Below are 12,316 nucleotides of genomic sequence, written 5' to 3'. Positions count from 1 at the left end.
GTAATTATTACTTTTATATTTAGATGTTTGCCTAGAGATCCTAATAAAGCTTACATTCATTTCAGAAAAATAATTCAATCCTAAAGAGATTTTACACTTTCAAAAAGAGAAAAAATGCACTGATGCAGCTGATAAGTTTTAGAAATAAACATAACTAGTTGTTGATGGTAAGAAATCCATGGTATACATTCTGCACAATTTGTACTTTTAAACAAGGGACGGTGTTAAATATGCACATTATATATGCTGTAAATTAGTATAAAGGCAAAAAGCCACATAAAAGCTTTGCAAGCAACAGAATTAAAGCATTTTATCTTTTAATACTCCATAGCTGTGTTACCAGTAAATAAGAATGCACAAAGTGTACGATATTAATCCCTTATGGTTACTGACATCACTAGAAGCATCTATCAAATTGATTAATAAAACCAATTTTACTCTCCACCAACTGACTTCTCTAGGGTAATTTAACAGTAAACCAGTAGTGTCCAAAGGCTATGTTCTGATAACAGAGATAAATGAATGGGTTAGGGGACTGTTGTACAAGTAAATTAAAGTTTTATTTTTCCGTGGCTATGAAAAGTAGAATCTAGCTGGATCTGTGTATATGTAGAGCTAAACTGTATATTTATTACATGAAAAAATCATTTAGAAGGAGAGGTTAACATTAATTGCAATACTACATTTATATGTTACATAATTCTAATAGGTTTAGCTCTAAGCAGCAGGATGTGGAAATTATTATTCAAATTAATACTGAAGCATGGTACATAAAGAGTTTACTACTACAGGAAACAATGCACATGTACACTAGAAATCTCTCTGCAGCAGTATGCAATACGCAATACATACCTGGTGCAAAATCTGCTTTACCAGAATGTAACGGTTTTAATAAAAATCTGAATTCATGGGTAGAAATGTGCATGCCGGAAATTTTTGTTTCCTTTTGGATGCATTCATTAATTGAAGAATGTCGTTTCGTCATATTCGGTATTTTAAACCATTTGTTTTCAGCATTTGTTTTATATCATCAGCATTCGTTTCGAATATTTGTTCTGAGTGGATTCGAAAAAATTACCAGTTTTTCTGGAAGATCGCAATATATTCTATATTTTATTGAATCGGGCGGATTTACTATTTTCATACACTAGTCCAACGCATCAAGAGCAATGGCATTGGTAAGCTGATTGGACAATATTGACTGGCGTCATTAGTGTCCGAATTAATGAATGGAACGAAATTTGGATCCATTTGTTATCCGAATTATCAAACATATTTGAAAATGTAACTAATTTTCCCATGGACCCGAACTACTATTACATTATGTGACATCATCCAAATGAAACAAATGCATTCAATAATTTTGTTATAACTTTTTTGGATCCGTTGTCATTTGTTTCTGTTTCCATTAAGAGATTCGGATACATCCAAATCTCAGAAAATTAAATTTTCCACAAAAAAATTTATCAAAATGAAACAAATTGCACATGTCTATTCATGGGTATATTTAATATATAGATCTAATCATGTCATGGAAACAATGCCTGATTAGCTCTAAAAGAGTTGGGACTATGTAGCTTTAGGAGCAGGGGCAGACTGACAACTCATGGGGCCCCCGGGCAATAGGGGATCATGGGGCCCCTGTGTCCTTGCCCAAACTCAAAAAAGCCTATGAAAAAGGTACCAGGGGCATCCCATAGGGCCCCCTACTGACCCCGCGCCCTCGGGCAGTGCCCGAGTTTCCAAATGGTCAGTCCACCCCTGTGAGGCATGGGCAAGAGTTGCATCACCAATGGTCAAAGAAAGAAAAGGTAGGATGCTGAAGTGGTGGAGAACATGGGAGTAGCAGTGATAGACACTTTCCATGTTACAATTTGGCTTTAAGGGTATTTGTTTAAAAAAACAAAACAAAAAAAACACACAACCCAAAAAACACTACACACACACACAAACAAACACACAGATCATCCTGCTGTTCAATCATTTTAATAATATCCATATCTGTTGCTCTGGTAGAGTAAAGTAAAACTTACAGTATATAACACAGAATACATTAAAGTTTTTAATCATACCTCAGTCTACCATGCTAGTCATACAAGAAAGCAAGATCTCAGTTACTTAAAGGCCTGGATCAATTTGCTCAAAAAAGAACAAAAGCAGCTTGCTTCTGGCATTAGTTTTAGACACTCTGAGTTTATTTAAAGAACACTGATAGGTGTATTTGACCTGCAGTTAAAGCAGACCATAACCTTCCAATCTTTTACAGACAAGGAATCTGCCATCTTATTCTCTGTTTGCCATGGTGCTGCACATGTGATTAGTTATGACACCAGCCATTTAATGGCTTGACAGTTCAGTTGAGAGTGTAAGGCCACTGTGACAGTTATTGACGGAATGCCTTGAATGTAACTATTTTGGGAAACCAGTAAATCTATGGGTTTAATTTCATTATAACCTCTTTGCTGCAAACAGCTTTTACATTTCCAACAGCCACGCTCTTAACTTCCTCGGCGGTATGATTCTTTCCGATTTTTTGTGCTGAAAGCGGTACCATTTTTTTGCATGGAAATATGTAGTTTTTTATTGTAGGCTGGAATAACTCACTGAAATCTGTCCGAACAAGAGTCTAGTAAACATTCCGGATATGATAAATCTTGAAACATGAAATCATAAATTATAATTTAATAAATAATCATAAAAAATAATAATATAATAATAATAAATTTAATTTAATAATATAATCAAACCAAAAACACTGAAATTTGAAATACAGAGGCAAATTCGCACATCGCTGAGCAAAGTCGCAAAATCATTTTCAGTGTCTGATGACGAATTTCCCCACGAATCATTATCACTCAATTCTGCAAGTGGTTCTGATTTACTATCGCTGTTCTCTAGCTGGTCTAAAACCGATTTCAACGTAAAGGGACGCTTTTTGGACGACATGGACTTTTCTAAGTTTCCAGGCAGAAAAAACAGTCAAAATGCAGGCAGGGCACAGGACAAAGCAGTAGGGACAAAATATATGTGAAATGCATTGAAACAGCAATGACAGCAAAAATAAAATTTTAAAAAAATTTCAAATTTGCCGCTGGTTCCGGCGCCCGTACGTCCCAACGTCACAGGGACCGGAACACGGAAGCCAGATGCCGGCATCGGCCGGAGGAGATGGCCAGGGACGCTGCAGGGGACACATCGCGGGAGCGAAGGACAAGGTAAGTGCTGCAGGGACTCCCTGAGTAACGCCGCATCGTAAGCCCGAGTGTAGCTCGGGGTTGCCGCTCTTGGTACTCAAATTTTACCCCGAGCTACATTCGGGAAAACTGCTAAGGAGGTTAATATGGCATTGCTCAGTGGCAGAACTACTGGACCCTGGCGTTCCGACACCATGGGGGGGCCCCCAGACGTGGCATCCACCCCTGAACCTTTGGCCAGCAGTTCACTATGCAGTGAGGGCGATCGGCAGCTCTGCGATGCCCACAACATCTCCCTCTGCGCCTCCGGTCAACAGTTCAGCTATACAGTGGAAAGGGGAGGGTAAAGACTCACTTGTGTACTGAAGCCGGTGCCTGCCTGGGTCAGAGACCCCTCTCCTTTCCAAGTGTGCCGAGGGTATGGTGGCGTTCTGAGGGGTACGAAGGAATTCTGGGGGGTGTAGAGATGTGCAAAGGTGTATGGCATTAGGTGGCTCTTGTAGAATCATGTTCATTTTAAATGCCCTACCCTTAGTGCTGGCACCCCCTGACCTTTTAAGAGGTCTCAGATGCCAGGAGGCAGACTCAGGGATTTTGGTCATGTGACCGCCATGATTAGCTGTCACACCAGTCACATGATCGGAAAGCTCCCAATCACAAGTAGCCATTAAATGTGTTTGGAGAGCGAAGGGGGCACACTCTTGGCACAGCTTTGTTGACATTTTGTTATGCATATATGCAGCTTTTCGGCATTAAGGATCACCCGCCAAGAAGCAGCAGATATGAGTATGGCCGGCGCGAAGGTCTGACTACATACGCCACCTAAAATGGCCGACAGAACACATAAATGTGTCCATGAATGTTTTTAGAAAGGTTAGCAACTATGGAGGAATGGGTCCCGCTGTAGAACACGTGAAAGGGTCCTGCTGTGGGACCATAATAAGGGGCCCTGCAAAGGGAGTAAAGGGCCCTTGAATTAGTGGCAAGGGCCCGAGGACCAAGGGAAAGGGCCCCAGGATGAGTCAGGGGTGCCCTTCATGATTTATTGCACCGGGGCCCTGAAGGTTCTAGTTATGCCTCTGGTGTTGCTTATACCTCCATAGGAATCTAAGATGTCCAATATAAACAAAACACATTGTGATTGATTTACCAAAATGCTGACTGGCTACAATGCACAGCTGCACCAGATATTGCACCAATTTTAATAAAATCAACCCCATCGTTTTTTTAAAATTGTAAAGGTTTTATTGTTTTGACGTAATATATATTTAACAAAAATGATGGTGTCCCTTAATTTACCTTACTAACATGTATCTTCTGAAGGGTACCTGTTCACATATGGTTCTTGTACATGCAAAGATAGGAGCTCCAGGCTCATCAATATTGCATAGAAATATTCTTTTTTTTCCTCATGTTTAGCCAGTGTTACTCTGGGTTCCGTTTCACAGTTTCCTGCATAGTATTGGTGTGGATTTAAAATGAATACAAATGGGTAGCACACTGCTGGCTCTATAAAGTCCCAAAGAGAGTTCAGAGACAGACATGTCTCTTAGTCTGTATAGCACTATGGATTACCAGGAATTCTAGATGTCCAAGCAACTCTCACCTGCTCAGTTACCACACTTCGCCCTGGATGGCTAGAAAACTCCTTTAATACACTTTCTACTTCAGTTAATTCTACTGCAGTTCTTAAAGAGCCCACAGCCTAAACAGAATTCCCTTTTCCAGAACCCTGACCATTAGGCCATTTGTTTATACTTTTCTGAAATAGCCTGTTTGCAGAGCTCAATAGCTTAGGCTGAAACAAACACAAGTAAATGAGTCATAAGAGTAACCCCCTACTTTCCTTCTGCTGGGTATAGATGCTTTTTAGGAGGTTTCCGATAGACAGTAACCCTCTAAAGGCAGCCATGCTCTCTCTATACTCTTAGTACCTATCAAACAATTAAATCATAGTTAGTCACAAGATTCTCCCCCCCAAATCACAGATCATAGTACAAACGCTTATCAAATGCAAATTTTCAAGCAATATACTTTAATGAATTTAAGTGCACACAAAGTATAATACCCATTTTTTTGGGTAAACTATAAAACATGTTGCGCTGAGTAAATACATAAAGCCCCTTTCACATGGGCGGACCAATCAGATCCACCTGTAAGGTTTTTTTTTTTAGGGAGACCATCTATTCTCCTCCATGGAGTGGTGGGTGTAAACGGATACATTTCTGTTTACACCTACCTATATTCAATCTGATCCATTAAAAACAGATGCATGGGGATTCATTCCCCTTCCATCTAGCTGATCGGATGGTAGTCAAGTGTAAATGGAAAGGTGGTCCATCCGCATCCGATCACCCATAGAAGAGAGTGGGTTGTGTCTGTGTCTGCACCGCACAAGTGATGCCACACACCTGCTCAGCGGGGATCAGCGGACAGATCCCCCGCTGAACCAGCAGACTACTAGCGGAGCTTGCCCTGTGAGGAAGAGGCCTACCACGTCATGCTCTAAAACTGTGCATGCCTGTGGAATGGCAACAAACTACTGTACATTAAATTATCCAAAGGAAATGTTTTAAAAGGCTTTACAGATTACTAGTTTAGAGCTAAATGTGAGCTCTGGCACTAGAATCTCACTCTGAGGGTTGTGGTGACACCTTATATGTGTGGTGTGATCGCCATTTACATATACGTGTGGGACCTACGTGCACATTTGATTGACTGTTTCGCTAGCTGGTAATGGCTAATTAAAAAAAAAAAACACAGCAGAAATCAGAAGTTACAAAATTTTTGTCGGAAGTTCCTCCTACTCCTCAGTGTCCATCCATGTGAGAGGTGCATCGGTCCCAGGTTTCCTGGTGGAATGGGTGGGGGGACACCATTCCATGCCCTGTTAAAGTGATTATGCAGCTATAGAGCTGCCCAGGTCACCTTTACATTGCTTACTCAAAAAAATGATATCAGTATACCAGCTGCATACATCCTAAGGGCTGAAAACATCCCAGCTATTCAATATCTGATACATTTCCAAAAGTATTTATAAAGAAAGCCAAGACATTTTATCTCATTTTGGAAAGAATAGGAAATGTTGAGAACCGCTGTCAGGTTTTTAATTGCCATCTGTCTCCCATCAAAGAGATTTGCCTTTACCGGTCTATAACACACAACAACAAAGGTTAGGAGAAATTGTTCCAAAGTGAGAAAACGCTCCTCTTAGACAGCTGTCACCAAAACAAGCATCCCATTTTCAAGCCATCTGTGATCTTGTAACAACCCAATATTTTGGATTTTCCCTCCCTTTCAGTCTAGGCGTCAACGGTCACCAGAACTAATTGGGAGACGATCCCAAACAGGAACACAGAAACCAATAAGAGCCTGAAAGGGGTTCCAAACTTTCACATGCTTTCCAAAACAAAAAAAACAAAACAAAAAAACAAAAACAAAAAAAAAAAAAAAAGCACGTTTTGGCTTTATATACACTTTAGAGCCTTAATGCAGCAAAAAAAAAAAAAAACAAAACAGCACGGGACATAATTTACAATTAGTAGGATGTGTCTCTTTTGCTGATGCCTCTTCTCTTGAGAAGGATTTCACCCAACAGTAGAGGTTATAGCGCACAGGACTCATTCTACTGACTGCAAGTTATGTCCCTTGTGCTGATTTTTGTGCTTTCTATTTTGGCTGCACTTAGGCTTCAATGATTAGACCTTTACAAAGTTTTGTTTATCTCTGGTAGTTAATTCCTAGGAAAATTAGTAATTGCAGGTACTTGATTCATACTAGAGGCTCAGAGTAGATACAGGTTTGCTGTTTGTTTGTAATATTTATCCTGAGTAGAGTTCTCCTTTAATGAGCTTAAAAGCATTAGTTTAGCAGAAATCTTTTATATCAATGATTTAAAAAAGGCTTTCATCATCCTTGCCACTTACATACAGTAAAGACAAGAGGTATGTGAGCCCCCAAACCAGATACATTTCATAGTATGCTGGCAGAAAATGCAGAAATGGAGGCAGTGATCTGTGTTCTGTATTGAGCTAATCCAGATCTCATCACTTGGCTACTAACACCCAGATTTCACTGTATACACTTCATGTTAAAAGATCATCTCATTCTTAAGATTGGTGTATCTCAATCCATAGCGTAATAACTCTCCCACTCTGCTGCTAGTCCAATGATATTAGTCTCTGGTACAGCAATCCAGCACTACAAGCAAATTCCCTATAAATGTTTAATGACTGTTTGAAGAACTCACTCAAGAAAATGTAGCCATTCAATGTTGCAGTCAAGGACTAACTGCTCCCGAAGCTGATTCAGATGTCTGTAATTTTCTACAATAAAAGGAGAGTGGAAGCGACTGACAGCCTTTGTACTGAAAAGACAGAAAATAAGAAATCAAGGTTACTAAGAAATCAGTTATATAATCACTGAGAACAATTAGACTCAAGTTTTTTTTTAAACTTCCACCAAGCCTTAGAATAGATGGATTGAAATAAAAAAAAAAAAATAGCTCCATTATGGAGAACGTAGGCTCTGTTGATTCATATATCTCTTCTTATAAATAGAGCAGCAGGTTACTATGGTGAAGAGCACTGAGAATGCCTTTCATGGAATTTCATAATACATGTTTGTGAACATAAGGACATTTTTATAAACTGAGCAAATAAAGTGATGTACCCCCCAACCAATCTCGTTTAGGAATGTGAAAAGGGATTATGCTCATTTGAATAAATATGTGCAGTGTAACTGTTCCCACTGGATTAAGGTAATTGGATCACATTTAAATAAAGGGCAATAAAATGAACATTTGCTTACTTGTTATGACATGGTTTTTGGATATGAGTTTTGGTGCAGCAAATGTTCAAAAGCAAAACAGCCTTAATCCCTAAAGCACTATGTAGTTTTGGTACAGGAGATATGTGGTTTAGCATTAAGCGGTTAATTATGTGTTATAGTTCAAATCCACTATATATCAATGTTAATTAAAATAGTCCCCCAGCAGCAGGACACAAAGACTTTAGTTATCACTGCAATACTCACCTCTTCTTCAGTGCTGTCATACGCAGACTCATACTCTGGGATACAATGTTAGTCCTCTGCCCAGCTGAATGAGGCCAATCCACCCACTGATTGTGAGTGCAGGGAATCATGGGCCTGCCTACTGGGGGTGTACAACGCCCTGCACACACAATATAATGATGCAGAGAAAAGTGCACTTTGGGCCTTTGAAGACCACCCAGTGCCGAAGAAGAGATGAAAAGAAAGTTGGCACTGTCACATGGCAAAAAAATGCATAAAAAAAAAACATAAGCAAAAATAAGCATACTGGGAAGGCCTCCAGAAGACACCATATACTGTATATTTTATGAGTCAGGCATGTGCTCACAATATGGACTTTGAAAACAGGATTTTTGTTGCTCCTTCTCTTCTGATTCTTAACCATGAAACTCAAAAAATTAGAATATCGTGCAAAAGTTAATTTATTTCAGTAATGCAACTTAAAAGGTGAAACTAATATATGAGATAGACTCATTACATGCAAAGCAAGATAGTTCAAGCTGTGATTTGTCATAATTGTGATGATTATGGCTTACAGCTCATGAAAACCCCAAATCCACAATCTCAGAAAATTAGAATATTACATGCAATCAATAAAACAAGGATTGTACATAGAACAATATCAGACCTCTGAAAAGTATAAAGCATGCATATGTACTCAGTACTTGGTTTGGACCCCTTTTGCAGCAATTACTGCCTCAATGCCGTGTGGCATGGAAGCTATCAGTCTGTGGCACTGCTGAGGTGTTATGGAAGACCAGGATGCTTCAATAGCGGCCTTCAGCTCTTCTGCATTGTTCGGTCTCATATCTCTCATCTTTCTCTTGGCAATGCCCCATAGATTCTCTATGGGGTTCAGGTCAGGCGAGTTTGCTGGCCAATCAAGCACAGTAATCCCACGGTCATTGAACCAGGTTTTGGTGCTTTTGGCAGTATGGGCAGGTGCCAAGTCCTGCTGGAAAATGAAGTCAGCATCCCCATAAAGCTCATCTGCGGAAGGAAGAATGAAGTGCTCCAAAATCTCCTGGTAGATGGCTGCGTTGACCCTGGACTTAATGAAGCACAGTGGACCAACACCAGCAGATGACATGGCTCCCCAAATCAACACAGACTGTGGAAACTTCACACTGGACTTCAAGCATCTTGCAGTGTGTGCCTCTCCATACTTCCTCCATACTCTGGGTCCTTGGTTTCCAAATGAGATGCAAAAGTTGTTCTCATCAGAAAAGAGGACTTTGGACCACTGAGCAACAGACCAGGTCTGTTTTTCCTTAGCCCAGGTAAGACGCTTCTGACATTGTTGTTCAGGAGCGGCTTGACAAGAGGAATACGACATTTGAAGCCCATGTCCAGGATCCGTCTGTGTGTGGTGGCTCTTGATGCACTGACTCCAGCCGCAGTCCACTCCTTGTGAAAGTCCCCAACACTTTTGAATGGCCTTTTCCTGACAATCCTCTCCAGGCTGCTGTCATCCCAGCTGCTTGTGCACCTTTTTTCTTCCACACTTTTCCCTTCCACATAACTTTCTATTAATGTGCTTTGATACAGCACTTTGGGAACATCCAACTTCTTTTGCAATTACCTTTTGAGGCTTTCCCTCCTTATGGAGGGTGTCAATGATGGTTTTCTGCACAACTGTCAGGTCAGCATTCTTTCCCATGATTGTGATTCCTACTGAACCAGAACCAGACTGAGAGACCATTTAAAGGTTCAGGAACTCTTTGCAGGTGTTATGGCTTAGTTAGCTGATTAGAGTGGGACACTTTGAGCCGAGAATATTGCACCTTTTCACAATATTCTAATATTCTGAGATTGTGGATTTGGGGTTTTCATGAGCTGTAAGCCATAATCATCACAATTATGACAAATCACGGCTTGAACTATCTTGCTTTGCATGTAATGAGTCTATCTCATATATTAGTTTCACCTTTTAAGTTGCATTACTGGAATAAATTAACTTTTGCACGATATTCTAATTTTTTGAGTTTCACCTGTAGTTCTTCTGATTCTTAACTATAGGGATGTCCCAAAGCAGCAACTAAACGAGAGGTGGACAAATCAAATACAAACAAGAAAATGACCACCATGCATTAACCCAGCCAGCTCCCATACTAATCAATAGGGATTGGTGGCAAGATGGCTGCAGCTGCTCAGCTACAAGAAACTGGTCACCATGCACTTCCCCAGTCAGCTCCCATACAAGTCAATGGGCAGGTCCATCACAAAACAGCCACCCTTCCTCTAACCGGCCACTGCACCTCTGAGGAAAGTGGCCAACAGGCACAATAATGTACATGGCAGCCACAATGCAGCCTCCTGGACCCCTGGAGGAGACCCCCACCATGCAGATCCCGCAGGGACAATCAAAAAGGCCTCCCTCCCTGCCAAGGAATGCCAGGAAAAGACGGTCCAAGCTACAGGGACTGGGCGGTAGGAGAAGGGGAAGGAGCCCGGCCAGGGGGGAAAAAAGCACATACCAGGAGGGAGGAAGGAAGGAACCTCGCGGGACTAACAACGCTAGAGGGAATACCCGTACCCCACAATCCAGGAATGAAGAGTAGCATCAATTTATTGATACAGCAGAGTGTGCGGGTAAGGCTCCCATGACAGATCCTCCTCTCCACTGAGGTGAGGGGCTGTCCACCAGGGTAAAATTATGACACTGACTCCAGTGCCTGGTTACATGCATCCCCGAGAGGTGTTTAACTCACTGGCCGCCCTGGTACAGGATGGAACTATTGTAGCCGACCCAGCGCACAGCATTTTATATTAGAGAGGACTGCCCATAGGCAGTGCTGTGTTCTTTTCTACCTAGTGTCCTACTCTGGTAGGTGGTGCTATAAAATCCTATGGTCATGAATCAGAAGAACTGTGATTTAAGAGAAAATTGAACCTATAGTAAAATGTAGCCTTACAGGTTTTACATTCACACATATGAACTTCCACACGTGTGTGGCCGCCTAAATAATGGAAAAAGGAAACATAACCAAATTCCTAAATATGAAAGAAATCATCTGAGTGTTAAAATGTATCCCAACATAAAGGTTAGCACATTTTCAAAATTAAAATCTGGGGACATCCTACTGAGCACACCCAGTAGTAACTATGCCACTATTTGCAGCCACACCCACAAACTCACACCTCCATTTTTACACACCCTCAAACAATTGCTCGCAGACATTTGGAGCAAGAGGCAGACAGTCAAGGCAAAAAGACAAAATACCTTGGGCATCCTGAACAGTAAAATGATGCAGTATGCAGAACATACAAAAGCAAAAATATTGTGCTATACCTTTAAGTGCAAAAAATGTTTATAAAAGTCCAACACATCCAATATAATTGTGATCCAGTGACATGAAAGCTCTTTCAATGTCCCTTGTGACTCCACCACCAATATAGAAAATGACAGCCTCTTACCAGATGAACAGACTTCAAAGCTACAGAGGTCAGTTCACACACAATGTAAATGCCTTGGGATCATCCTCAGGCATTTACATTGTGTGTGAACTGACCTCTGAAGCTTTGAGGTCTGTTCACCTGGCAAAAGGCTGTCATGTTATATATTGTTGGTGGAGTCACAAAGGGCCTTGAAAAAGCTTCCATATCCCTGGATCACAATTATATTGGATGTGTTAGACTTTTATAAACATTTTTTGCACTTAAGGGTGTTATGTATGTAATATTAATTTAAAGGTATAGCACAACAATTTTTATTTTTGGATGTATTACACAGTTGTATCTATGTGCTTTTGGGTGCAGGTGTACACTTATTTTCTCAGATGTATTTATTATTTTTTGCACCAAGCGCATTTTTTTCTTTATACTTGTATACATAACATGCCTTGGAAAATTACTGTGACAGTGGGAGGAGCATAAAGGAGTATGGTTGAAAAACTCTGCTTTGGGTCAAGATTAGGTAGCACAGTGCAAAGGTCAGGATTTAGTACTGCACAGAGTGCATGGGTCAGGAATGAAATTGATGCTTTGTTGTTATGAATGTATATGTTCATACACCTACACAGAATGGGACCCTAGATGTAACTCCTCATTTTGTCTCTTTTTTAACCTCT

General features: G+C 40.6%; 1 protein-coding gene across 2 annotated transcripts in view; it reads right to left on the bottom strand.

The window, feature by feature from the left end:
* Positions 1 to 12,316, bottom strand: part of MSH3 (mutS homolog 3) — a 240,024-nt gene that overhangs the window by 76,965 nt on the left and 150,743 nt on the right. For both annotated transcript variants that reach the window (XM_089693221.1, XM_089693222.1), the window contains one exon: positions 7,444 to 7,560. In XM_089693221.1, coding sequence (XP_089549347.1) covers positions 7,444 to 7,560 — 117 coding nt within the window. The remainder of the gene's footprint in view (positions 1 to 7,443; positions 7,561 to 12,316) is intronic.

This window comes from Staurois parvus, unplaced genomic scaffold (genome assembly GCF_062004578.1).
Source record: "Staurois parvus isolate SC_StPar_1 unplaced genomic scaffold, SC_StPar_1.0 ptg000618l, whole genome shotgun sequence".
NCBI lineage: Eukaryota > Metazoa > Chordata > Amphibia > Anura > Ranidae > Staurois > Staurois parvus.
The sequence above is the reverse complement of the archived record's forward strand: the minus strand, read 5'-3'. Positions and strand labels throughout refer to the sequence as shown.